This window comes from Lepidochelys kempii, chromosome 9 (assembly GCF_965140285.1).
Source record: "Lepidochelys kempii isolate rLepKem1 chromosome 9, rLepKem1.hap1, whole genome shotgun sequence".
In the NCBI taxonomy this organism is placed as follows: domain Eukaryota; kingdom Metazoa; phylum Chordata; order Testudines; family Cheloniidae; genus Lepidochelys; species Lepidochelys kempii.
This window is the reverse complement of record NC_136388.1, coordinates 49,290,561-49,317,866: the sequence shown is the minus strand read 5'-3', so window position 1 is coordinate 49,317,866 and position 27,306 is coordinate 49,290,561. Positions and strand designations below refer to the sequence as shown.

The 27,306-nt window shown below is 44.5% G+C and overlaps 1 protein-coding gene across 6 annotated transcripts in view; it reads right to left on the bottom strand.

The window, feature by feature from the left end:
- The window catches only part of VPS8 (VPS8 subunit of CORVET complex), a 224,996-nt gene that overhangs the window by 161,894 nt on the left and 35,796 nt on the right, over nucleotides 1-27,306 (bottom strand). For all 6 annotated transcript variants that reach the window (XM_073360260.2, XM_073360261.2, XM_073360262.2 and 3 more), the window contains exons 7-13: nucleotides 22,987-23,111; nucleotides 19,965-20,051; nucleotides 16,493-16,560; nucleotides 15,356-15,509; nucleotides 15,186-15,245; nucleotides 14,252-14,359; nucleotides 6,374-6,454 (exon numbers count right to left, since the gene is read on the bottom strand). In XM_073360260.2, the coding sequence (XP_073216361.2) occupies nucleotides 6,374-6,454; nucleotides 14,252-14,359; nucleotides 15,186-15,245; nucleotides 15,356-15,509; nucleotides 16,493-16,560; nucleotides 19,965-20,051; nucleotides 22,987-23,111 (683 nt within the window). The remainder of the gene's footprint in view (nucleotides 1-6,373; nucleotides 6,455-14,251; nucleotides 14,360-15,185; nucleotides 15,246-15,355; nucleotides 15,510-16,492; nucleotides 16,561-19,964; nucleotides 20,052-22,986; nucleotides 23,112-27,306) is intronic.

Here is a 27,306-nt window from a genome sequence, read left to right as displayed (position 1 = left end):
CTGCAGCGTGGTGAGTGGGGCGGAAGCTAGCCCCTGTCCCCTCCCCTTCTGCTCTCCTCCCTCCCCGCCTTTCTTGCGGTCACAGTTCCCCCAGCACCTGGGCAGTGTGGCTGCAGCTCCGGCCGGGTGGCACAGCTATAGCACTGCCAGACCTGGTGCTCCAGGGGGCACAACAGAGGGAGGTCGGGGTGGGGAGGCGAGGAGCAGGGGGAGTTGCGGAGGGGGATGGTGACGGTCAAGGGGCCTGAGTCCTGCTGCCAGGGACAGGGGTAGAGCAAGCCAGGGCCCCCCTCCATCTCCAGCATGCTTGACCCCCGTCCCCAGCAGCCAAGCCCAGACAGGGAGTGAGCCCTGCCCGACTGCCAGGGAGAGCAGCCAAACGAGGAGGGGAAATGCACAGGGAAAGGACTGAGCACCCCTTTCCCCCAGCCAACAGGTAATGTGGGGTGGGGAGAGCAGGGAGGGTTGGATAGGGGATGAGGGGCCCCACGGGGGCGGTCAGGGGACAGAGCAGGGGTGTTTGGATAGGTTGCAGGAGTCCCAGGGGGCAGTCAGGGGTGGGGAGCAGGGGGGGTTGGGTGGGGGCAGGGGCCAGGTCACTCCTCGCTGTTTTGGGAGGCATAGCCTCCCCCAGTCTTCCCTACCCGGCCCACCATACAATTTCTGTACCCGCTGTGGCTCTAGGGTCAAAAAGTTTGCCCACCCCTGCCCTAGAGGCATCCATCAGTTCAGACCTTTGAGGAACCAGCCAACCATGGGGCTGGGAGAGACGGAACATTCAGACGCTCCCGGGTGGAAAGCCAAGATAGCAGCGAGGTGTACTTTTATGGATGACGTAGCCAGACCTTGCTGTTTCAGGTTCAGAAAGTACTCTAGGATGAGAGGTATACACACCTGAAGTGGGGGTGTATGACACTGGTCACACCAGCAAGTAAACCTTTTCCACTTTGCCAGATATGTGGCCCTAGTGGGGTTCTTCCTGCTGCTGAGTAAGACCCTCCCTTACCTGTTCCGAGCACAGAAGCCCCCGAGGTTCAGCCATGAAGCTTCCAGGCCGTGAGGTGGAGGGACTGGAGGTTGGGGTGACTAAGACGACCGGGGTCCTGGGTGATCAGGTTGGGGAGGAGTGGCAACATGATCGGGGCATCCACCAACAGCTCCAGGAGCGTGGTGTACCAGTGTTGTCGAGGCCACGCTGATGCCACCAGAATTATCTCCGCACCGTCCCTGCGGACCTTGAATAGGACCTTGTGCAAGAGGGATCGGGGAAAGGCGTAGAGCAGGCGGCTTCCACAGGACAGCAGCAATGTATCCATGATTGAGCCTGGGGCTGTGTTTCTGGAAGGAGCAGAAAACTGGGAACTTTCTTTTGTTCCAGGTAGCGAATGGATCGACCTGGGGAAACCCCTACCTTTGGAAGATGGAGTTTATGACATCCAGCTGGATGGACGACTCATGATTGGGGAAGGATCTGCTGAGGTGGTCCACCAGTGCATTCTGAACTCCGGGTAGATAGGATGCTTCTAGGTGAATGGAGTGGGTTATGCAAAACTCCCATAGCCGGAGGGCTTCCCAACATAGCGGAGAGGAATGGGCTCCACCCTGCTTGTTGATGTAAAATATGGCAGTAGTGTTGTCCATTAGAACTGTCATGCACTATGCTAGTCGCACCACCCTCAGTTCCTTGATATTGATATGGAGAGAGCGAGCTTGTGCTGCGACCATAGGCCCTGTGTTTGGAGGTCTCCCAAATGTGCCCCCCATCCCAGAGCTGACGCAGCCGTTACCAGGACAGTTGGGAGCTGTTGAAGGGGACTCCTTCATCCACTCTCTGAGGTTGAGCCACCATAGGAGGGACTTCTAGTACTTGCTCTGGCACCGTGATCACTGAGATCAGGCTGTCACGCCCCGGGTGATGCACCAAAGCAAGCCATGCCTGGAGTGGCCTGAGCCTCAGTCTGGCATGCCAGATCACGTAAGTGCAGGCTGCCATGTGGCCGAGGAGAGTCAGACATCTCCTTGCTGTAGTGGTCAGGTACTGCCTGAGGCCTTAAATAATGTCTGTCATGGATTGGAATCGGGACTCTGGCAAAAGTGCTTTTGCCTACGAGTCCAACACTGCCCCAATGAACTCTATTCTTTGGACTAGTGACAAGGTTGACTTGCTCACGTTGAGGCGGAGACCCAGTCTCTCAAAAGTGGAGCTGACTAATTGGAATTGAGACTCCACCTGCTCCTTGGTGCGCCCCCTGAGCAGCCAGTTTTCAAGGTAGGGGTATACCTGCACTGTGTCCTTCGGAGGAAGGCTGCTATGACCGACATGCACTTGGTGAACACCTGGGGGGTCTCTTGACAGGCCGAAGGGGAGCACCATGAACTGATAATGTTTGTGGTCGACCACAAACTGTAGGAATCATCTGTCTGCAGGCCGAATAGCTATGTGAAAGTACGCGTCTGTCATGTCAAGGGTGGCACCAGTCTCCCAGATACAGAAGGGATAAATTGTACTCAGGGAGACCATGCGGAACTTCAACTTCGCCATGAACCCGCAGATCTAGAATGGGTATGAGACCCCGCCTTGACCTTGGGGAATTAGGAAGTATTGGGAATAGAATCCCTTGCCCCTGAGTTCCTAAGGAACCTCCTCCTCTGCTTCTATGGCGAGGAGTGCCCGCACCTCCTAGATAAGGATTTGCTCATGAAAGGGACAGGGAAGGGGGGGTGGGAGGGAGGGCGGGCAGGAGCAGAACAGGAGAGAATATCCCACTTCCACCATACGGAGGAACCAGTTGTCCGAAGTTATTTGGGACCAAGCACAGTAGAAGTGGGACAGACAATTCAAGAAAGAATGGGAAGGATCTGGAATCGTGGCTGGTGCGCCATCCTCGAGCATACCTTCAAAGGGCCTGCTTGGAGCCCGACGATGGTTTGGTCGGGCTCTGGCCCTGCCCAGGCATGGGGTGGGAAGGCTTGTGCCTGCCATTCCTGCCCCTTCTCCTATAGAAGTCCTGCCTTGGCCTAGAAGGATAGGAGTGTTGCTGCTGTTGCTGTCACTTAAAATGTTTATGCTGGGTTGCGCACACAAGGATTTCAGAGTAGACTGGGAGTCTTTTAGGCTATGTAGCCTATCTGCTCCGCAAACAGGTCTGCCCCATCAAAAGGCAGGTCCAGCAGAATCTGTTGAATCTTGGGTGGAAGCCCCAAGGACTGCAGCCATGAGCTACACCTCATGGAGATTCTAGAGGACAAGGTACACGCTGCCGAGTCCGCAGTGTCCAGTGATGCCTGTAAAGGAGATCTGTGCCACTGCCTTGTCCTCCTCAAAGATAGCTTCAAACTCCTCCCACGACTCTGCTGGCACCGGTTCCTTAAATTTCAGCATCAAGTTCCAGGAGTTAAAGCTGCATCTACTCAGGATTGCCTGCTGGTTGGCAATCCTGAGTTGCAAGCTCCCCATGGAGTACAAATTGCGCCCGAATAAATCCAGGCGCTTGGCGCCCTTTGACTTGGGCGCTGAGGCTTGATGTACCTGCCTCTCCTCCTCGTTTACTGCAAATGAGCAGGACTGTGGGTGTGTGAAGAGGTATTCATACCCCTTAGAAGGGACTAAATACTTTCTCTCCACACCCTTCACGGTTGGAGGGATGGAAGCCGGGGTCTGCCAAATAATCTTTGTGTTGGCCTAGATAGTTTTGATAAGGGGTAGAGCCACTCTTGATGGGGCCTTCCGTGGCCAAGATTTCAACCTTAGGGTCCTCTGACTCTACCACCTCCTTGGCCTGCAAACACAATCCATGCCACCCTGTGTAGGCGGTCCTGGTGGGCACAGCTGTCAATGGGGTGACAGCCCCAAGGTGAGTGCCCACAACTGCCTTGTCCGGGGGAGGATGAGAAGGCTAATGGGGGAACACAGTCCTCCTGACCCTCTTGGTCCCCAGGGGCCTCTGGCCCCGCCTCTATTTCAGGGCCAACCACCCCTGGATCTGGCTCAGGAACGGGGATCAGTTCCAGGGGCAGTAGTGCAGCCGGTACCTCCTCAGCACCCCGGGGGTGGGGCGACTGGCCAATGCCTCCGGCACCCTTGGTTCAGACACCACCAAACTAGAACCCTTGGATTGGGTGCCCTGGGCCTGGTGGTACGCCCATGGGGTCCAAAATGGCCATTGCGCTGGTCCCTGCCACTGCGCAGGCTATAGCCCTGCACCCACACCAGGCCTTCCACACGCTGACCTGTGCCGGTCCTGCTCAGAGTATCTAGACCTCGCCTCCAAGTCCGAAGACGGGGACCAGGATGGCAGTGCCGAGAGTGGCTGGGCTGGGGAACAGTGCAGCGACCGGGGTCTGCTTGGGGACATGGACTGGTGTCGAGACGACCAGTGCCAGGAGCAGGATCGGCACCGGGACCCAGAGCGGTATTTTGCCTCCGCCAACAGTGCTGAAGGACTAAGCATCACCGGTTTGCCTCGAGACGTTGCCACACGTTGTGGCACCGCAGGCTTGACTCGAAGGACAAAGACCATGGTGCCGTCATGGCAATCAAGTCCCTCGCAGCCTCAAAGGTGTCTAGCAATTCCACCTCCTCAATCACCCGGCTCATGGAGGAGTCCAACAGCACCAGACGCTACCATCCTCCTTACAGGGCCGAAATCAACGGTGCCGGCTCCAAAGTTTTTGGCAATGGGTGCTCCTCCCCAGGACATGCCCCATTTGCTGGCTCCAAAGGGATGGGTCCCGGAGTCGGAGATCCGCTCCTCCCCTGCTTCCGGTGCCACTCCTGCACTGGGGAATGGGATTGGTGCTGGGCCATTCCCACTGGTTTCAGCGCCGGGGAGCAGCGGTGCCATGGGTCTCTTCCAGAGTCCTTCTGCAGTGCTGCTTCTGCCACTGCCACAGGGGCACTGTGCACCGATGAGCTGTGTGCAGGGTCTTGTGGCACAATGCAATTTGTGGACTGAGCACTGCCTCCATAAGGAAGTGCTTGAGGCAAAAGTCCTGCTCCTTTTGTGTTCTGGGGTGAAACCCTTTAAAAATCCTTCACTTGTCCGCATAGTGCGCTTCCCGCAAACACTTTAAACAAGTGTCATGGGGGTCACCCGTTGGCATGGGCTCGTTGCAGGTCTTGCAGGGTTTGAACCTCTGGGACTTAGGCATACCCAAGTCCCCAAGGGGAGAACGCGGTCAGGTTGGAGGCGAAATGCCCACTCCCAACAGCTATCTGTTGTAACTACTTAAACTAAACTCAACTAGGCTAGAGAACTCTAAAACTATACTAAACTGAAAAGCTAGGGAAAAACAGGGAGAGCTTGCTAAGCAAGTCACCACAGTTCCAATGACCATCACTAGCGGTAAGAAGGAACTGAGGAGGTGCCAGGTCAGCAGAGTCATATATTGAGCACCATGGCGGTGCCGCTCTAGGGAGCTCCACAGCCGACTCAACAGGTGCTGCTAGGGGAAAAACTTTCTGTCCACTGTGCACACGGCATGCACACACCTAATTGGAACTGATATAAGCAAGCACTTGAAGAATACAAAATTATTCTCAATCCCCTGAGTAAGATAAGGGACCAAAAGTCTTATTAGCATTAGTAAAAGGAACACAATAAACCCCACCAAAGCTAGGAATTGAATTCAAGAGTCCTTCATCCCATTTCCTATTAAAATTTATACATTAGGCCATACTCCCAAACGGAAAAGGCTTTTCTGTTTGCTTTCAGAGTGCATCTATTTTTCAAGAAATTTCACTTGCTAAATTAGAGATTTAAAAGTGCCAACAAACATAACTGGTTCACTGTGGCATTTCTTTAGATCGTTATATCCTTAGTGCTCTTTAAAATGCGTTTTTAGGGTTTGCATGTAAATTTGTGTGTTAACATCTTGTCTTCCTGTTTGATGTTTAACAAAATATATGCACAACGGAAACCAATGTTAGAGCTTCCCGGCACCTTTGGAGCCATTACTTAGTAATTTTTTTTTTTTTTATAAGGACTTAGAATCTGACCAGTAAAATTTGGCCCCATGCTTAAAAAGCCTTCATTCATACACTTTGTTCACCAGGGACATGCATTCTTTAGCTTGCACACTGTACAGCTTTGGACAGCCTAGTTTCTTCACCCCATAGCCACTACTTAACCATTTTTTAAACATGGGATTCTATTAAAAAGCTACAACAAATAAATTAATTTCAGTTCATAAATTCCAGATCCAAATAGCCAATTTGCATGCACAAAGAGAGGGCTATGTTTGTTAGAATAAGTTTGTAGAGTGAAATTACAGCACCCTGAAGCTGAGGGATGTTGACATGCATTTAAAAACACAGCAGGCTATTATCTCCATCTGAACACAAAGGAAAAAACGTTACTGGATCAATACTTACAGTAAAATTGATCAGGTCATAGTGCAGATGAAGTTGCTTTTGCTTAGTAACATGTATTGCACCTGAGTCATCTCTCTTCACCTGATGGAATTAGACAAGACAAACACACAAACTTAGTGCTTTCTTGAACCCAAAACCTGCCATGAGAGAACAAATTTTCTTCCACTGAGGAAGGAAGCCCAGTTCCAGGGTCTTCAGATTTTCTCCAGTATCAGTGTTCTAGATGTGTCTGTTAACAGCACCATCACTGAGGCGGCTTCCTAAAATGGCCTTAAAATGGGGCATAAATTCCTTTTCTCACTAGAAGTCACTGATTTTTCAGAGTCTAACATCACAAAGTGTTAGTTTATGTCCTTTGTATTTCTAATGTATTTTGTTTAATTACTTTTCATATATTTTAATAGGAAGTATCCAAATCTGGGCTCTGGCCAAAATTTGGCCATGGCAATCCAACATTCCTTTGTTGGCTGACTGATCTATTTTAAAAAAAAATTATCTATACAAATATTGGTAGATGTTGATGTTTGGTAGATCCAGGGTGCAATGGGTTTGTTTTGATTTAGGGTCTTTTTAGCTATCATCTATCATAACTAGAAACTGGTCCAACAATACATATTACCTCACCCACCTTGTGTCTCTAATATCCTGGAACCAACTAAGCTACAACACTGCAAATAATTAGGATTGGCAGAGCTTTTTGGGTGGTTTTATTTTATTTTTTTCCAGACAAGGTTGATGTTTATTTAAGCTTTTTTATTTTTAATCAACTTAAAATGTCCACAGTTGCACAAAATTATGTGTTTTAACCATTTTTCTATCGATTTACATTTTTACACTTGTGGGAAATTATGGGGGTCAGACAACTGGAGGGGGAGGGGTGTCAGTCAACTATTTAATGACAGTAGACCTTGAGATTCCAAGAGTTAAAGCTTTAACAAAGAACACACACATAGACAACATCACATCCAATATACAAAGAAAATATCCTTAAATCAAACTCTAATAAGTTCTCAAGCACCATTTTTCTTACTTTGCATATCTGTAAGTTTCAATGATCATTAAAGGAAATATTTCTTCATACGTTTGTGTATGCACAGTGAAATAGACATCTACTAATAATTACTGATAAAAATCTAAGCCTGTCAAGGCCTGTCATAAGTGAAAGTTTGAATGCCAACAGCTGCCAACGGAGAAAGTTCATGCATTGTGAGAACATAAGCCTTTTCCAACAGGAGCTATACTTTCTGGTCAGATTTTATTCACACCACAACCTTAACTCTGCCCTCATAGGAATCCCAGGTTTCCAAACTAGTACACTACATATCTGCAATATTAGTGCTGGGAGAGGGTAGTACAAAAAGGAATAGGTGGGTGAACAGAGTTATGGCTGAAGTGCATGGCTTGTGGAATACAGCCGTGATTCTCGAAGTTATTTGACCATGCACCCCTTTTTTGTGTCTAATATTTTATACCACCCCACCCCACAAGTGTATATGCCAATAAAAACAAAACATGCAACTCAATATTAAAAACAATAAAACATTGATTCAAAAAGAGCCAACAATCCATTGTAATAAGAGCAAAAGCAAAACTGATTGTGATCCATGCTTACAATTAAAAGTGCACACCATTTCATAGCAAACAGATTAACATACAGATGGCAACGACTTTGTATAATGCTATGCAAGCTTAACAGAAATCTGTCAAAATGCACAGTGTCATATGAGGACCTGATATGTCAGGGAGAATCAGCTTTGCTAGTTATTCATTGCTGTGGGTAAAATGTGAGCAGAATTTTTTTTCCCCTAAAGCTTACGTCCCGTCCCGTCCCCCCACCCCCGAATACATTCTGCAGTTTGAGAACCTTTGGCATACAATAAAGTGTGCGCCTAGAAGTGAAGGAATAGACGGAATATACTGTATTCTAAATTAGCTTATCTTTATTCCCTTGTTGTTGTGGTTGTGTGTTTGTGTAACAACCCCAACTCCTTCACAAGGAAGTTTTTGTTGTATTAATTTAAAAAACAGTCTGGTTTTTAGAAGATGGTGTATACACTTGACACCTCTACAGACCACCTTAGAGAGAGGGTAAGAACAATGTATGTGAAGAGCCAGTTACCCATCGAGCCCATCATTTCTCACCATGCCTCTCACAGTATAATATTTCACAATGAAAAGAAGGGGGCTAACCCCTTGTGGGAGGGCTCTTGCTGAGGGGTTGAGTAGCTCTCTAGTATTATCAACGTAAGTCGACGTCTAGAGTTTCAATATTAATTTTGGATTAATTAATAATGGATTTTGATTTATCCAAGCACAAAACATAGGGTTTGCAGCAACAAAGACTGAAATAAGGCTTCTTTGCATGTGGAGAGTTCAAAATATAGCTGTGAAGAATTTAACAATCTGTCTTTAAATAATAAGCAGTCACCTCAGGGCTTAAATAAATATCAGTGAAAAATTTCTGCCCTCAGAAGCTATTTTTCAGCAAGATAAAGTATAAGGACAGTGGCATAAAATTAAAGAACTTTTTACATTGTAGCTAATTTAAATGGCCACTACTGCAAATTGAACATTATACAAGGTGTAAATGTATCAACTATTTGCCTCAAAAATAATTGACTATACAGTATATTGTTTGAAACAGTATTTGCATTATGATAGCACGTACAGACTTCAAACAGGAACCCCAATGTTCTAGGTGTTGCAGTAGCACATAGTAAGAAACAGTCCCTAGCCTTCAGAGGTTACAATCTAAATAAAAACAAAAGAGAGAGAGAGAATGAATTACCTTAGTTATATACCCGTGGAAAACTAAAGCCCAAAGAGCTCAGTGACTTGCTCTAGGTCTTACAGGAAATCTTTGCAGAGATGGACACTGAATCTCATCTTCCAAGTCACAGTCCAGTATATTACCCATAATCATAAGACCATCCTTCCTCTTGAAAATACACCGTAAGTTGTTTACAAGCAACTCGCTCTCTGATCATATTGCTACTGTAGAAACTTCATGCCCTGACACAAGCCAATGGGCCTTTCCCAAGTAGTTAGCCACTCTCAGCCACTCAGTCTAGACACATCCCTCAGATCCAGCAGTCTGGAAAAATCCTCTCCCCACAATTCAGTTGCTCTCTAAGGGCATGTCTAAACTGCATTGTAAACCCAGGCCTGTGGAACACAAATCTCCAGACTCAGTGTTTCCAAGCCCACACTTTTGTGCCTACACTGCACAATGAACCCAGGTTTACAATTTCTAGACCCAAGTCACACAACTGTGCTGACGCACCCAGGCTGCATTACACAGACCTGAGTCAAACCTTCTGATTCTGGAGGCATATCCCAGGCTTCCTACTATGCTCCCCAGTTATAGTCGCTCTATGCTTTGGGGTTCCCACAGTACACCATGAAAACTTGTCTGCCCATCCTGCAGCAACTTGACTGGAAATTCTCAGCTTGCCCACACGTGCAGCTGAGCCATATTCATGCTCCCAGCAACTGGAGTCAGCAACATGGATGAACTGCCATTGGAAGAATTTGTCCAGCTTGTGCTTTCACTCCTATTTCAGGAAACAGGCAAAACATTCCTGAGACACTGGTGGACATTTCAGCAGCGTTTTCTGACCCATTGAAAGCACCTCTCAAAAGGAGGAGATGGACATGGCAGACTCTAACCTGCTGATGACGTTCATAACTCTTGCTATAACTCCCAGATTGCCCATATGTAGACAGGTGCTTCTACAGCAGGGTCACAAGTACTGACTGGTGGGATCTCGTCATCATACGGACCTGGGATAACCAGAGCTTTCACATGGAGAAGTGGGCATTCCTGGAGGTTTGTGATCAGCTTGCTAGACCTTCCAGCTTCAGGACAAACACAGAAGATAAGCCACTTCAGAAGTGGGTTGCAACAGTCGTCAGGAAGATGATTACCACGAATCCTACAGGTCCATGGCTAACCAGTTTGGTGCTGGCAAGTCAACTGTGGGGGAAGAGGTTTGTTTATGTCCACCACATCACAATCTTTCTGAAATAACTGCCTGTTTTGAGAGAATGGGCTTTCCAAACTGATCCCAGGTCATTAATGGGACTCATGTGTCCATAGTTTGTTTTCGTCAAGAAGCACATGAATGTATAAACTGCAAACGGTACTACTCCATCATCCTGCAGTCCCTGGTTGACCACAGACATAGATTCACAGACAATAGCATGGATTGTACTGGTTAAGTGCATCATGCCAGCATTTCCTGCAGATAAAAACATTACCTTCATGGACAAGTGGTGACACTAATCCTACCAAATGACATTGTTATAAATGGCGTCATTGTTATAAATGGCCTGCTGTGCTCTGAGGAAAAAGGTGGGCCATTTTGTCAGGAGTGGACTCATGGCACTACTGTATTGTTGAACCAGTACACAGCCAGAAAGAACCAGTACACAGTCATAACTGGAGCGAGTTCCACATATGCAATGGAAATCAGGGATGCTTTGTGTGCCCATACTATGGTTTGCATGGCCCCAATAGATGAATGAATGAGTCCCTATATCAATAATAGGAACAGTGATTGAATACTACCTGAGGGACTGGCTGGGTCCCCTTCACACTTTCTACCAATGGTGATGGTTTTTATGAAGAATTTAAGCTCATGGGTATGATAGACTATATTATGTTTTATAAGCGTTTATCTTTATTTTGTAAAATGGGCATGTGCTTCAACCCACCACTTATGGATTGCTATTTATGTAGTTCAGTTTTAGTTAAGGTAATAAACAATCCTCATGACACCACACCTGTGTGCAAGAGTCTGTTTTTGCACATCCATTTAATAAAACTTGACAGCCAGGCCAGCCACCATCAAAGGCAGAATTTGTTCTCTTTGATCCTGTTGATGTGTTTTGCACACACTTACCACTGCTGCACTGAAGTGGAGGAATGAACAGGGAACATTTGCCCATTCCAGCAAGCGTTCACTCCTTGCGACACAGACCACCCAACAACAGAACTGTCCGAAGTGGGCTGCAGGACATAGTGTGGTGAGGACTCAGGGCAAAGAGCTGGAGTGGGAGGTGCAGATGGAACTGGAGCCTGCACTCCTACTGTCTTGAGCACAAGCTCCTCCTCAAACAGCTCTCAGTGCTGCACTCAAGCCCAGCTCATGGTCCAGCTATGCTGCCAATCTCTCCTCATGCTCTGCAGTCTCTCTCTGTCCTTCAACCTGGCCTGCCTCCTTCTCCCATTGGTTCTGCAGTCGTCATTAATTAATATCAGCCTCCTCCTTGACGCTGTACGAGTGTACACAATGCAAGACGCCTGATTGACTGTGGGTGCCCTGCAGAGGTGGAAGGGTCTGCCAAGACAAATGAAACGATACATTATTATCTGAGTATGTCCAAAAAATTTGACTTCCTTTGTAGCAAAAGTGGTTGTGGAATCTCAAACAATCTCAAATTATATTTTTTAATCATTTTTTTTCAGAATATAACAAAACCAAAGTTCTCAGATGCCCTTTAGATACTTGAGAGCTGTGCAGAGCAGAAAGCCATCGGACATTATCATAAAGTCCAGTTTACAAAATCAATTTATAAAATTTCCATACCACTGGCCCCTTATGGTTGCAGACAGAGGGACACTTGGTGTGGTTTGCTACCTATGGCTTTAGAATCTGTTTAGGCAGTCCACTTTCTGGAAGACATAGCAAAGGGATCTTCTGTTCCAGGCTACCAGGACCAAGCCAGACGTGTCTGCTAAAAAGCTTTTTATGTGTATCACACGCAAATCTATAAATGGAGGGGGCTAGTGGCCTATAGAGGAGGCCCTAATAATATCCTGCTCTGAAATGTGACTGTTCATCTGTAGTTCCTGCTCCAGGAAGAGCTGGCAATCAGCAGCGAACAGGATTTGGTGAAAATTCATGGTGGGATTAACAGGATAGTACTCTAGTCAGCAGATGTATTGCAGCCTCCCTGAAAGCTCCCTGCGTTCATGCAGTGAACACAGTGCAGCTTGGGCTTACAATACCGCAGCTTGCCATGGACTACAAACACACATCCTGGACAATTTGGACTCATGATACACCATCCAAGAATTAAATACCTATCCCAAGAATAGCCTGGACTCAGAGCATCCATCACCTGAATACCATCCCCTTCTGCATTTTGGATGTTTAATATGGTACCACGGACTACATACACACACATACCTATTACAGTTTAGACTAACTGAACAGGCAGTTTGGGATGGTCTGATGTGGCCAAATTGTACAGTGGGGCATACTTTCAGGGAAGGCAGTATAAGGCCCTTAATTTTAATGCCCCAACACAACTTTGTAACCTATGAGTATAGAGTAAAAATTTCATCATAACTGCTTGTTTAGCTTTTGTTTTCACTTCCCAGTAGCTATTTTGAATTCCATGTTGTGGGGGTGGCTGTGGGTCTGGCCGTGCCATTGGCGTGCATTGTCTCATTAGCAGATACATGCTGCAACACCTGGCTTGTAATAATCATTTCATTGGGTCATAAGACAGAAATCCACCCCATCCACATACGAACAAACCTGGAAGCAGAAACTTACCAAGTTCCAGTGCCACTTCTGCTTCTCGTTCCACTGCCTACTGCTCCCCCAGGGCATCCTCAAACATTTCCTCAGAGTGTGGACCCAGGAAATGTGGTAGCTGCTCCAGCCGCAAAGGTTCCTCGGGGACAGGCATGTGCAAAAAAAGTCACTTCCTAAGCTTGATCTTGTGGCACCTGTGGATCAGGGATGACCATCTCCACTTAGAGTATAACGTACCACTGTGTGCTTAGTGGTTGGCATATTTCCCAGCACCTGGCTGAATTCCTGACAGAAGAGGCAGGTAGACAGGGAGTTCCCAGAGATGTGGTGGTCATCCCTGACTTGGCGGTAATCGGACTTGAGTTGCTTGATTCACACACTGCACTGATCAGCTGTCCGGTGAACCACCAACATCACAAACAATGCAATTTCCTGGTAAGACGTGATCATTTCTGGTACTCTTGCTGATGTCAAATGTCTTATTTTCCTTGCACCAGAGATTAACCAGAATCTGGCTGCATTCCCATGGTCAGTTAGCAGCACATCTGGTGTAGGGCTTAATGCTGAACTACTTCTTGTTGTTGGCCATAGCTAACACAGGAACTGGTTAACTGTGTTCCAAGTTCAACAGTCAGCACTGGAACGAAGGGGTGCTTCCAGTTTCTGGGTATCCAGTGGGTACTTGATAGAGGACCAATAAACACTGGCCCAGGACATTGTGGGACAGCACTGGCAGACTCTCCAGACACGAGTCTGGGAACCCAGGTTCGAGCTGTGTCCACACAGCGAAAAGACAGGACTTGGTCCAAGTCCCACCACCCCGGCAGGACCTACAATTCAGATCCTGAGGAGTTAGTCACCCAAGTCAGAAATATTTGTGTGTGGATGGTAGGAGGATTGGGGCTCAAACATGAGTCTGAGTCCAGGTTTACAGTGCAATGTAGACATACCTTAAGAACCATTCCAGCTCCCACTAACTTCACTGAGATTGGACTGGGCCCCAAATCAGGACAACTCAATAAAAATTGTTAAGCGGAGGAAGAAGGTTCAGCATGGATCCAGAGAAAACATTTTTCAACTTCGTTATATTAAAACTACAAACACACTTGATCTAGCCATCTTAGACTTGGGGTATATTTATACAATGGCACTGTCTCACAGCATTGCCAAGCCAATTAAAAAAAAAGACACCACGTCTTTCCCAATTCAAAAGTGAACTGCAGTGATTCACATCACAGGACGACATCGATCCAGAGTAAATTAATTTCTGTCCCAGTGTTTTAGAGGTAATTATCTAGAAGACAGTAGGCAACAAGCAATTCAGACTTACCAAAAGAAAATGAACAACATCTCCTCGACAGAAGGCAAGCATGGGGTTCACAGAGTTCTGTGCAGCAACAAAATGCCACGCCAGCAGTGGCACACTAGAGGGATCCATCTAAAAAGAGAGACAGAACAGCCTCTTTATAATACTGTGTACACAGAATTAGGCTAACACTCACTCTGATTTCAGTGCGATATACGAACAGGTCAGATGGAACTCTTGATGCCAGTGGTCTCTGTCTGCTCCAGCACTTGAGAATCCATTTAGAAAGTCAGGAAAAGCAAACTTTTGACACCAAAAAGATCGTATTTTCTCTGCAACATTGTCCACAGAGAAACACGGCATTCTCATGCACTGTGTACAAATTACCAGTAAAAAATTATGTTAAAAAGGAGTTAAGACTGAGAGGACATAGTAATTTATAGTAAAGTATGTTACAGGCAAGTTGTATTTATTCCAAAACTAAGAATTCTATGATTGAGCTCCAAACGTGTTAAGGTATGAAAATGTACAGTTAGGGCACTAACTCTGCCCTGTAGGGACACCTTGTAATAACGATAGGATTATGGTTAAGATATTTGATTGCCTGTGGTCTCATTAAACTGATTTTAAAAAAGACTGAGTTCTTCCCCCTTATGGTGTCAACTACAGGTCATAATCATCTTTATGCCCCATGCCATGGGAGCCACTACCTCAGGGAGGCATGGCCGAGGCATTCCTATACCTCCGCTATCCCTGCTTGCAGGAGCCGCCCATAGAAGTTACTGCATCTGATGCAGCCTTCAGAAACACTGCCTCCCATCTCAGTCCCGGTCCTGGTATAAATCAGGTCCATAGTCTCCTCTGCCATAACTCCCTCATACAAAGATCTAAGAGTGAACTTCACCATAAGAGTTGTCTGTGACCTTAATCCAAAAAGAAGCTACTTGTTCTTACTCACACGACCATAGGGAAAAGTCATCCACACCTTCAAAGATGGTTTCAAGCCAATGACTAGAATCTTTAGCCAAAAAATAAAATAAAATAAAAGTTACAAAAATAATTTGTCTATATTTTTCAATATCTTTCATTTTAATTTAGCACAGATAGATTATGAGAGAGGCAGAATACCTTAGTTAGGGAAGCCATTGCCAGTAGTGAGTACTGGGTGATAGGATGATCTCTCAATTCAGTCTTTGCATGTAAGGGCTCAATACAGCAAACTTCTCCCTTGGAACCACTGAACAGACATCGAGACTCACATGTTCTCACACCCATAACTCTCCTGAAAACAAAGCAATCAACTTGATGAATACCTGTCCAGTGCCAAGAATGGGCCTGCCCAACACTTTAAAAAAAAAAAATTCAAAACATGATCTCAGATAACTACTCAAAAAAAAAGATCTTTTCACAATGCCTGGTAAGAGTTAGGGATACTGCTTTTATGGCATTTCAAGGCATATCACAGACACGGACAGGATGAGTGACTGGGATTCTGTTTTAAGAGCATTTTAGCAGCTCCTGGCCCATTACCAAGAGTTAGCACTACCCCACCCATTGTAATTTGTCAGGCCCTAATCCCATACTCCTGTCTCTGCCCACAGCTGCATATAACACAAGTTATACACAAAGGAAGAAAGCTGCCGAGAACTACCTTGCAGCTATTGCCAATGAAAGAGTTGGGAGAACTGGGCCTGAAGATTAAAAGCTGCACTGCAGGCTGAGAGAGAGGGAGCAACTTTGGGGCAGCTGCAGGAGTATGGGATTAGGAGCTTCTAAGGGAATGGTAATTTTCCCCACAGCTGCAGTCACCAATCTGCTCTAGTTCCTTTTTCACGCCCATCTAAATATATCCAAATTTGATCAAATTGCATATTTTACTGCAGTTGTAAGGCCAAATCTTAGTTCCAACATATGGTCCAAGGTAGGGAGGAATCTGTTGAACTGTGCTACATTAGGATGAATACTCTCTCCTTGTGATCCCCAAATGTGGTCTTCTACATACACCTGTGCTGTGGGTGTGGAGATCTTATACATTGCTTAATGATTTAGGCAGAGAAAGATTCTATGCTACTTCTGCTGTAGGCTTTGAAATAAAACTTTGTACCTTTATTTGATTTTATTTTATTAAGGTCCTGATCTATGAGTTTCTCACCATTTGGAAGATACCCTATTAGTTCAAATCCTTTTTTAGCTCTAAAAACTTTGATTCAGAATTAATACTCCTCTCTACTGTCACTTTCCCACAAAACATAGTTATTCTCTTACTTAAATGACAGCTCAAACACGGAGCCTCCACTGTCATTGCAAATTGCAAGCGTTGGGTCATCTGTAAACTGAACAGAGAATTAGATTATACCTTTTCTGTCTCAATTTTAAATTTAAAAAAGTCAAACCCGATGACAGCACATTGGCCTTCTATTGCAGTGCCAAAGATGTGGGGGGAGTTGATAGTGCTTCTGCCCCAACCTGGTATCTGTAAAATGATTCATTATCTACCTAAATTTCAACCTGCAGGGGAGGTGAAGGACTCCCCAAAGGTATCCCATTCTGGTAATGGAAGCGGTGTTTTGGGAAACTGACAGTGCTTCTTCCCACCACCTAAAACTGATTCCAGTCCAGGATGACTGAAAACCCCCAATACGGGTATCGGAAGTTTATTAAGCACCTACCCTTTGATTCCTTTCTTCCAAGAGAAACACTGAGGGAGAAAACACTAAAGTTTCAGTATGTCTAGGTTCCAGATAGAGGAAACATCCTTAGTAGGTTTTTTTTGTTTTGTTTTTGTTTTTTTAAGTCCTATGTTACCAGTCACTGGGGAGAGGTCTGAATGTTGCAGACCAGCTAGATTCTGTTGTCTCTGATCGTGAGCATGGTAAGATTACTAATCAAATATATTACTAGTCATTTTAATGTGACTAAGGAATGGAAGGAAAACGCTCTGTCACAGAGATAAAGTTGAGGATCTTGGGACAGGGGAGTTTGAGTGGGAGTTCTGTTAGAGGAGAAGCAAGGAGGCAAGCCCCTGTTCCTTATGGGCAATGAGTGAGTGTGTGTGTGTTTTTTCTTTTTTCAATTTGCAGAGGCTGATAGGGGGCAGTGCTGTGAGAGAAGTGGAGACCTGATTAGAGGGCAGGACTTCCCTGATTGGGGGCATATAAAGGCAGTGAAGGAGCCAGCCAGTGGCATACAGACGAAAACAGGGGATGTTAGGGGGAGTTTCTGAGTGGAGTTTGGGGGAGGAGAGGTTTGGTTATTTTGTTTTGTCCTCGTCAGAAGCTTAGGCTATGACAGATACAAAAGCAGCAGCGGTAGTGACACAAGGGATGGAAGAGACAATGAAGATGACCAGATGTGGAAGCTGCAGGATGTACATTATCCTGGAATGGGTACCTGACAAAAACTTAGTTTGTATGAAGTGCCGTCTGGTAGAGCTGATGGAAGGTACGATCCAAGGTTTGGAGAAGCAGGTGAAAACTATGGTTGCATTTCAAAGGGGATTCAAGCAAATGATGGAGGGAAGGCAAGACTCAGAGATGCAAGCTGGACTAGACAACTGTGAGGGTAGACTGCTGGGTGAGGAAAGTGGCCAGTGGAAGCATGTGACTATGAGAACCAGGCAGAGGAAAAAGATCAGAGTGAAGAAGAAAGAGTTCAGGAACATGTTTGCCGAGTTGGAAAATGAAGGGGCACAGCAGGCAGTAACAGATAGGAGGAGGACAAGGAAGAAGAGAAGAGTGGCTAGTCCTACAAGAAGAGGGGAAGAGACAATGGAGATAGCCAGAGTTCAGAGCCCCAAGAGGATACAGAATGACTTGCAGAAGATTGCAAGGGAGAACAAAAGACAAGGGGACTTGCAGCCAGAAAGAACAGGAGGAAGGCCAATCACACCAACACCAGGAAGAGGTAGGTCTATGTGACTGGTGACTCCCTACTAAGAAGGGCAGACAGGCCTGTTACTAGAGCTGATCCAGAGAACAGAAGAGTGTGCTGTCTGCCAGGAGCTAAGATACAGTATGTGGATCTTAGGCTGAAGAAGATCCTAATGGGAGCAGAAAGAATCCACTGATTGTCCTTCACGTGGGAACAAATAATACTGCTAGATTCTCACTTGGATGCTGACAGGGAGCTGTGGTCACTTGAAGACAGTTATCAGGCCTGGTGCAGGTTGGAGGGAAAGTTCCATCGTAAGGAGATGAAGCTTTAGCTCTGTTTTTCCTGGAATAACTTTTGAATCTTGAGCAAATCTTGCACTTGGCTGCTACACAAGTATTCACCAAGCAGCAAATATGGTGCAAGTGGCCATCAATAACTCAGATGGACTCCTGGCAAGTGAGGCAACTCGTAAATCCTAGGGATTTAGGCATACCCCAAAGGGGAAAAAAGCTCCTTCAGGGAAGGGGAGGGACCCTAAAAAGCACCTAAAATCAGCTCAAAATAAAACTAAACTAGAACTATTTAAATAAAAACTGATTACCTAGTCCTAACAGACTAGTTTAACTAAAGATTAAGAAACTAAGAAGAAACAGGTAACTAGCTATATTACTTGGCACAACTGAAATTTTCCATCTCAGGACATAGGTAGTGGAGAAGAAACTGAGGGTAGTTTGTTCATTGCAACCTCTATATATCCCAAGTTGGGGCACAAGTAGAGATACAGTGCACGTACAGAACAAAATAGGAACTGCTGCCAAAAATCTCCAGCAAAAGCATGTGGGAGCATCAATACCTGAAATGGAGCACCCATAGGGCTATTACTTAAAGAAGAATACCTGATCTTTTCCCAAAGGCAGAGAACGGGACTTCCGGGTTTTATCGAGTCTGGGACTGAAGGGAATACTGGTCTTATCCATGAAGATCTCATTGAAGATGCTTCCTCCTGGCTTGCACCCTATTCTTAGTTTCCTACTTTTAAGCACCTGAGGGGTAGGGTGGTGGCTCATCTGGGAAAACAGAGTCTCCAGGCTGTTTGCTAAACTTAGGACCATTTCGTTTGTCAGCAAGGAACAATTAGGACAGAGCCCCATCAGCACTGTCTTCCAAAGAGACTCCTTTAGCTTCTTGCATGCACTTCTTGTGCTTTGGTTCTTGCTCTTTATGTGCACCACCAAGGAGAAGGAGGCAGAAGTAGTGAGGGCATGTCAGTAACATACCTACCTTGCTTTGCTAATTAAAGCTTTAACTTCTAAGTTAGATTTAGTCAGCTAATCTGCTGTTCTTGCAAGATGAATCTGATAAACCAAAGTTTCTCTCTCTGTCAGTCCCACTCCCCGCCCAAGATTGCAAAAACAAACCAAAGAACTTTTGGACTCTCATTAGGATGCATCACTTCAAATTTGGGAGGAAATTCTACCTCAGTCCCAGATCTAACCTATCAATTTTGAGGCTACTAGACCCTTATCTGCAGATTTTGGAGGGAACAGGAGCAAAGTTTTAAGAGAAACTCAGCTGCAATCTTAACAATGGAGTAGATGTCACTTTCTAATTACTGCTTTTCATCTTGAAAAAACTCTAAGATAATTAAAAGAAAATAAAAAGAAAATCTGCATCCATTTTACAAAGCTCTAGATAAAATGGTATTGGCTCTTATATAATGCTTTTCATCAGTATACCTTTTAAAGCATTTTGAGATCATCTCCTTTGTAAAGCCACTTTGAGATCTACCTGCATCAAGACATATAGTCTATTACTACTGGGATTATTAGGGAACTATATAATAAGAATACTGAATGCTTATTACCTTGATGTGTAAAATTGCTGTTCCTGGGGGATGAGCATCTGTTATTGATCTTAAAAGTTTCCCACTAGCCAGATCCCACATGGTAATCTGCAAACAAAGTTAATTTTCTTCAATACAGGCTTTTGTTATCAAGAGTGCAAACTAAAACAAGATGTTCTCCATGCCTCCCTGAGCATCAATAAATTAACAAGTTTCTCAGTTCCCAAGAAATTTCCAATCTTAGATTTTCATTTTATGAAGGGGATCTGATAACTTATTTCTAAATTTGATTTGATGCACACTTTATCTTGCTTGTCCATGCACAGCCTGGAAAAAAAAAATCCACAGAAGCTCTCAATTTCCAGCAAAACCTACCTCTTGTCACCTTATATGATATCAAATTGAATGGATAATTATAATACACTCTAATTATCTACAATATACCATTTTTAAAATAGTGCAACAGTTCATACAATTTCTCCTATAACATTAGAGATCTATGTGTAACATCTACTACTGATCACTGCTCTGGATAGGTCAGACCTGTTGACCATAAATCATTCCATTCTCTTCAGATTCTTATACCATGCCTATCACCAGGATATTTGATCACTCTACAGCATTGCATGTGACATGTTAGCATCTGACAAAAAAAAAATTTCTAATCTCATCTCTGTCCACTCAAGGAAAACTGCATGTTAAATTTTATTTTATATCTGCATGCTGCACTGTATGTATTTTATTTGGAAGGTAAAGTCAAAGAAGTGTGGTGAGGTTTAGATTCTTTGGAATCATGTTCCACAGTCTTGGGCTTGCCACCAGTAATTAAAGACTGCTTTGTAAAAGCATGCACACAAGAGGGAAGAATTAAGGCTGAGTGTACTTCAATAAAACTTCCATGTATCCCAGCTTCTGAGTGCTTTACCATATGGTCTTAATGTAAAATTTTATTGTTATTATTTTAGAGATTCCATGACCTGGAACTGTTTGGCTAGAGGATCAACAGGGCATTGGCTTTTCCACACTTAAAGTGAGAGTTCTCCTCAGACTTGTCTCACTGACTCATTGAAACCTTTATGCATTGGGTGCACAAAGTTTTCAGCAGCACAAACAAAATGGCACCCTATGGAATCCTATGCATATCCTAGAATATCACAAGGATGCAGCAATGCTCCAGTGTGCATGTCCCATAAGCTTACCTCCTCTGACTGTACATAAAAAAAATGTTTAAAAAAATTCAAAACTGAACACCCAGATGCAAAGTGCTATTTTCATAGATTCATAACAGCCTAATTAAAACCAGTTTCCACCAAACTATCAAAAGGTATTGCATCCCTTTACTAACCACCTCCTTGCTACATTTCAATTTTCTGTCTTTAGCTATTGTGACAAAGGAAATATTTTTAAATGGTGTTTTTTAAAAAAAATTGAGAAATTATTTTTCTCTCGTTCTCTAATTGAATAGTTTTTACTCAAACTTTAAATTTAAAAACCCAAACACACACACACACACACACACACACCACTAACCTTCCAGTAGTGATCAGAGAAAATTTCAGCATGAAAGATCAGAATGTTATGGAGCTTGAGCAACTGAAATCATGGTCTGAAACAGGAAATGCTCAGGCAACTAACTAGATTTCCCTGTTACTCTAGCTATAATGCTGCTACAGAACTTCACCATTACTACATCTAAGAGTTCTAACACATCTAGAAAGCTAAAATTCTTAACACAACTTTTATATACTTTTATGCTTTATTTTTATAGAACAACTTTTATTTGCAAGTAAGAGTTTAAAAAATATTAAAAGTGTGGGTGATGTGTGCTGAGACCAACAAAACAAAAGATTTAGTTCCATATTGTTACCCTCAGTTTTGCGCAAGCCTTATATAGATCAGAAAGATGAGAGGGGCACACAGAGGCAATGTTCAAGTTTCCCCACTTCAGGGTATTATATAAAAACTCACTAGAACATGACTTCGTGGGGGAAAAAACATGTTCAAGCATCTTCCTAGCGTGTAAGAAACTCTGGTCTCCAATTTTTACTTACTGAAATTGGCTTGAAAAGCAGGCATCTCAGCCACTGCTAATCAAAGTGTATACAGAAACAAATGTATTTGTATTTACTTTACAACATCCCAAGTTAATACCCATCACCCTGCTTCCTCCCTTCCACTCCCCATCACAACCCAAGGAGAGAATAATGATGAAATGAAATGAAGAAAATAAGACAACAGAGTAGGGATACTATTACAGGAGGCAGATATTTTTCCTTGTTATGAAAGAAGAGAGAAAGGTATCTGGTGGAAAAAAGGCACAAAAGGAGATGAAGATAAATGAAGAAAGGACACGCACGTTGAGGTTATGGAAAAGGTTGCAGAGACTCTTAATCTTAAAATATTATTCTGATATGAAATTTATCTCCTTGAGAGACAAGGTGGGTGACGTAATATCTTTATTGGACCAACTTCTGTTGGCGAGAGATGAGCTTTCTCATCTCTCTCACCAACAGAAGTTGGTCTAATAAAATATATTACTTAACCCACCTTCTCTCTCTCATATATCCTGGGAACAACATGGCTACAACATTACATACAACACTTTATCTCCTTGGAATTTTGACTTTATAACTATGCATAATATTTGTCTTTCTTTAGGACCAGAGATAGGTGCAAACTGCAACACTAAATCAGAGCCCTCTTTCCCCAAAGCATGTCAAACTTTGGACCTACTGCTTCATTATAATACATAAAACCATAACACTGAGCAGCCCCAAACTTTGGGGAAAGATTCATATGTGAGTTACTCAAATTAATCCGAGCTCTCAAAATAATTCAGGATTAAGTGGAGCATATAGTTCCTAGATAACACTCAGATCAAACAGGAAAGGCTTAAACCCAAATCAACTAGCTCCCTAGGAAGAGATGTTGGTAGATGTTGGTAGACAAGCACGCTGCACCAAGAGAAACTGTTATCCTTCAAACAATCATTCCCTAACCTTCTTATTCCCCAACATTCCTACTCCTATTAAATGTCAATTACCTGTCCTTTTGCAAAGCCACACAGTAGTCTTGAACAGTCATTGTTGATACTCAGAGCTGAGATAGCCCCGTACTGGGCCCCAACAGCAGTGCTGCCCAGACAAAGCCGAAGAGCCTGGTTTGGATCTAAACAAGAAGTAATATTAGTAAGAAAACAGTGATAAAATACAAGGTATAACTATTAAAATTAAGGCCTCAGTCCTACAAATACTTATGCACATGCTTCACTTGGAGTATGAGTACTGCTCACATGCTTAAAGTTAAGTACAAGTACAAGAATTTAAGAGCAGGGTCTAAAGGGCATGGCTACACTTGCAGATGTAGAGCACTTTGAGTTAAACCAGCCCTCGTAGAGCACAGTAGGGAAAGCACTGCAGTCAGTCCACACTGACAGCTTCAAGCGCACTGGCGTGGCCACATGTGCGGCACTTGCAGCGGTGCATTATGAGCAGCTATCCCAGCATGCAAGTGGCTGCAATGTGCTTTTCAAATGGGGGGATGGGGTGGAGTGTGACGGAGTGTGTTGTGTGTATGTGGGGGGAGAGAGAGTGGGTATGTGGGGGGCTGAGAGCATATCAGCATGCTGTCTTGTAAGTTCAGACAGCAGCAGACCCCTCTTACCTCCCCCACCTCTCTCTCTCTCTCTCTCTCTCACAGCATTCCACACTAATGGTTGCTTTGTCTTGGAGCAGATAAGCAGCCGGCTGTCAGAAACGGAGCTTTCAAAGGGCATTTCTGCATTCCTACAGCCGATTCCAAACAATGACAAGAGTAGCCACTTGATTTAAGGGGATTATGGGACGTTTCTGGAGGCTGATCAGAGTGCAGTAAAGCAACACCTCGCTCACATTGGCGCCGCGGCACCTCAGCGAGGGCACAACAAACTTTATTCCACTCGCCGAGGTGGAGTACCAGCAGCGCTGTAGCCATGGAGTCTGAGCACTCTACGTGCCTTGCCAGTGTGGACAGATAGCGAGCTAGTGTGCCCGCGATTCCTTTATTGTAACTCACAAGTGTAGCCAAGCCCTTAACCAGAAAAGAGAAGGAAAAACACTTTGTATTTGCTTGACTTAGTGGACTATTTTAATAAGAACACAGTATTTGGTGGGGGTTTTTGAAAACTACATCAGAAGAAAAACAATTCTGATGATTTTTGGAAATACAGGCAAATATTTAATGTCCTTTCAATTATTCTTTCGTGGTTGCTGTTGGAGCTGATTTTTTTAATAAACTGCTTTTACTTTTTACTAACAGGTGGGGGAAGAAGTGAAAATAAAGGAACTTGTGTCCTGCCTCCTTGAGCAATGGCATCCTTCCCAGTACAGACTGCTCTCTTACCAAAAAGGAGGATTCTAGTGAGGAGGTAAGACAGCTTTCTTTACCGGAAATTTCTGGACACCATTTAACAAGGAAGTTAATAAAGCCCAACCTGAAACAATACATTTGTCTGAAAACATTTGCCACATGTTCAAATAAGCGCAATTCCTCCTGAAGTTGAAGTCTGAAATACGAAAGGTGTTGTTTTCTTCCTATCAGCTCAAAACACAATCAGTTCCTTCCTACTTTAAATTTTACTTACAACCTGCCAGTTAGAAGGAAAATTGCAACCTCTATAATTTTTTTTTAAAACTTGTTTTGTAAGTTGTCTCATGTCTTTTTTGACGTTAATATTATAGCTTCCCAAAAAGTTAACAAAAAAACCCTTTACTATATGGAGGCTGCAGTTTTCCTGCTAACAAGAGAAACCAATGCAGCAGGTCAGACTAGATGATCATAATGGTCTCTCTGACATTAAAGTCTATGAGTCTATAAAAGAGCAACCTATTTTTATTACCAATCCTGTTCATTCTGAATTTACACACACACTGGATTGCCCCTTTAACAATTCACTTTTGTAAGTAATATTAGCATGGTATTTTCAACAATAACATTCAACAATGCATCACCAACTGAAGTCTTCCACAAGTAGCTCTTTACCAATCTAGCTATAAAATGTGTCTTATTAGCTAGCTTTACACCATTAATTTAGAAGAACTATGCTGAGTTACATCTGAATATTATTTTTAGCCCCACAGTGCAAGTGCCCGCCTGGCATCCAGAGCGCGCAATCTGAACTCCTCTTCCAATTTACAAGGTTTTGAAAAGCAGACCAGTAAGTATGTGTCTTGGTTGGTATGAAACTGTGAAACTACCTTGGACAGGAATTCTAGATGCAGCCACAGCTGGACAGTGTCCTTGTAGAATAACGTATAGGGCGGCTCTGAAGTAAGCAACCTGATCTCGGAGACCCTACGAGTGGACGATATTGAAACCAGGAAAGACTTTCCAGGAGAGAAGGAGAAGGGAGCAGGAACCGAGAGGCTCAAAGGGAGGACACATGAGCCGCAACAGTACGAGATTCAGGTCCCATGGAGGGACGGGATCTCTAATGTGTGAGTATAGATGTTCCAGACCTTTCAAAAACTGGACCATCATAAGAACGGCCATACTTGGTCAGACCAAAGGTCCATCAAGCCCAGTATCCTGTCTTCTGACAGTGGCCAATGGCAGGTGCCCCAAAGACAATGAACAGACAGATTATCATCAAGTGATCCATGCCCTGTCACCCAATCCCAGTTTATGGCAAACAGAGGCTAGGAACACCATTCCTGCCCATCCTGGCTAATAGATTCTTGGAAGATAGCCATTGATGGACCTATCTAGCTCCCTTTTGAACCCCATTATAGTATTGGCCTTCGCAATACCCTCTGGCAACGAGTTCTACAGGTTGACAGTGTGTTGCATGAAAAAATACTTTCTTGTGTTTGTTTTAAACCTGCTACCTATTAATTTAATTTAGTGGCCCCTTGTTCTTGTATTATGAGAAGGAATAAACACCACTTCCTTATTTACTTTCTCTATGCCACTCATGATTTTATAGATTTCTATCATACCCCCCCTTAGTTGCCTCTTTTCCAAGCTGAAAAGTCCCAGTCTTATTAATCTCTCCTCATACGAAGGCCGTTCCATACCCCTAATCATTTTTGTTGCCCTTTTCTGAACCTTTTCGAATTCCAATATATCTTTTTGGAGATGGTGCGACCACATCTGCACACAGTATTCGAGGCGTGGGCATACCATGGATTTATATAGAAAGAAAATATCACATTGCCTCTTATCTATCCCTTTCTTGATGATTCCCAACATTCTGTTCACTTTCTTGACTGCCGCTGCACATTGGAGTGGATGGTTTCAGAGAACTATCCACAATGACTCCAAGTGGTACTTCTTGAGTGGTAACAGCGAATTTAGACCCCATCATTATATATATATATATAGTTAGGATTATGTTTTCCAATGTGCATTACTTTGCATTTATCAACATTAAATTTCATCTGCCATTTTGTTGCCCAGTCACCCAGATTTGTGAGATCTTTTTGTAGCTTTTCTGGGACTTAACTAACTTGAGTAGTTTTGTATCATCTGCAAATTTTGCCACCTCACTGTTTACCCCTTTTTCCAGATCGTTTATGAATATGTTAAATAAGACTGGGCCCAGTACAGATCCCGGGGGGACACCACTATTTACTCTCTCCATTCTGAGAGCTGACCATTTATTCCTACCCTTTGTTTCATATCTTTTAACCAGTTACCAATCCATGACAGACCCTTTCCTCTTATCCATGACTACTTATTTTGCTTAAGAGCCTTTGGTGAGGCCCACGTGATGAGCGAAGACCGACCTGCCCTGGAGCGGAGGGTGAAGACCGAAATAGTGGCCAAGTGGACTTTGATCGATGACAAGGATAACCCTTGGAGCTTGAGATTCAGAAGATGGTCCAGGATGGCCCACAGCGAGGCCTGCTCAGCCCGGATACCCCGGACTCAGGCTCAGCATGTGAACCTCTTCCACTTGACTAAGTAGGTTGCTGTGGTGGAGGGCTTTCTGCTACCCAACAAGACCTGTTGACCTAGGCTGAGCATTCCTGTTCTTACACATTTAGCCATGCAGAAGCCATGCTGTCAAGTGCGGTGCCACCAGGTTCGGATGCAGAAGACTGCCATGGTTCTGGGACAGCAGGTCTGGCCAGAGAGGCAACTGCAGCGGAGCAGCTACCGAAAGGTCCATCAGTGTGCCAAACCAGTGCTGCCGAAGCCACACAGGGGCTATCAGAATCACCTTCACCTTGTCCTGTTTGATCTCCATAAGGATCTTGTGGATTAGCGGCACCAGTGGGAAGGCGTACATCAGAGCCCCCGACCATGGCAGCAGAAAGGCGCCCAACAGGGAGCCCCTGTCCAATCCCCGGAATGAGCAGAACACATGGCATTTCCTGTTCTG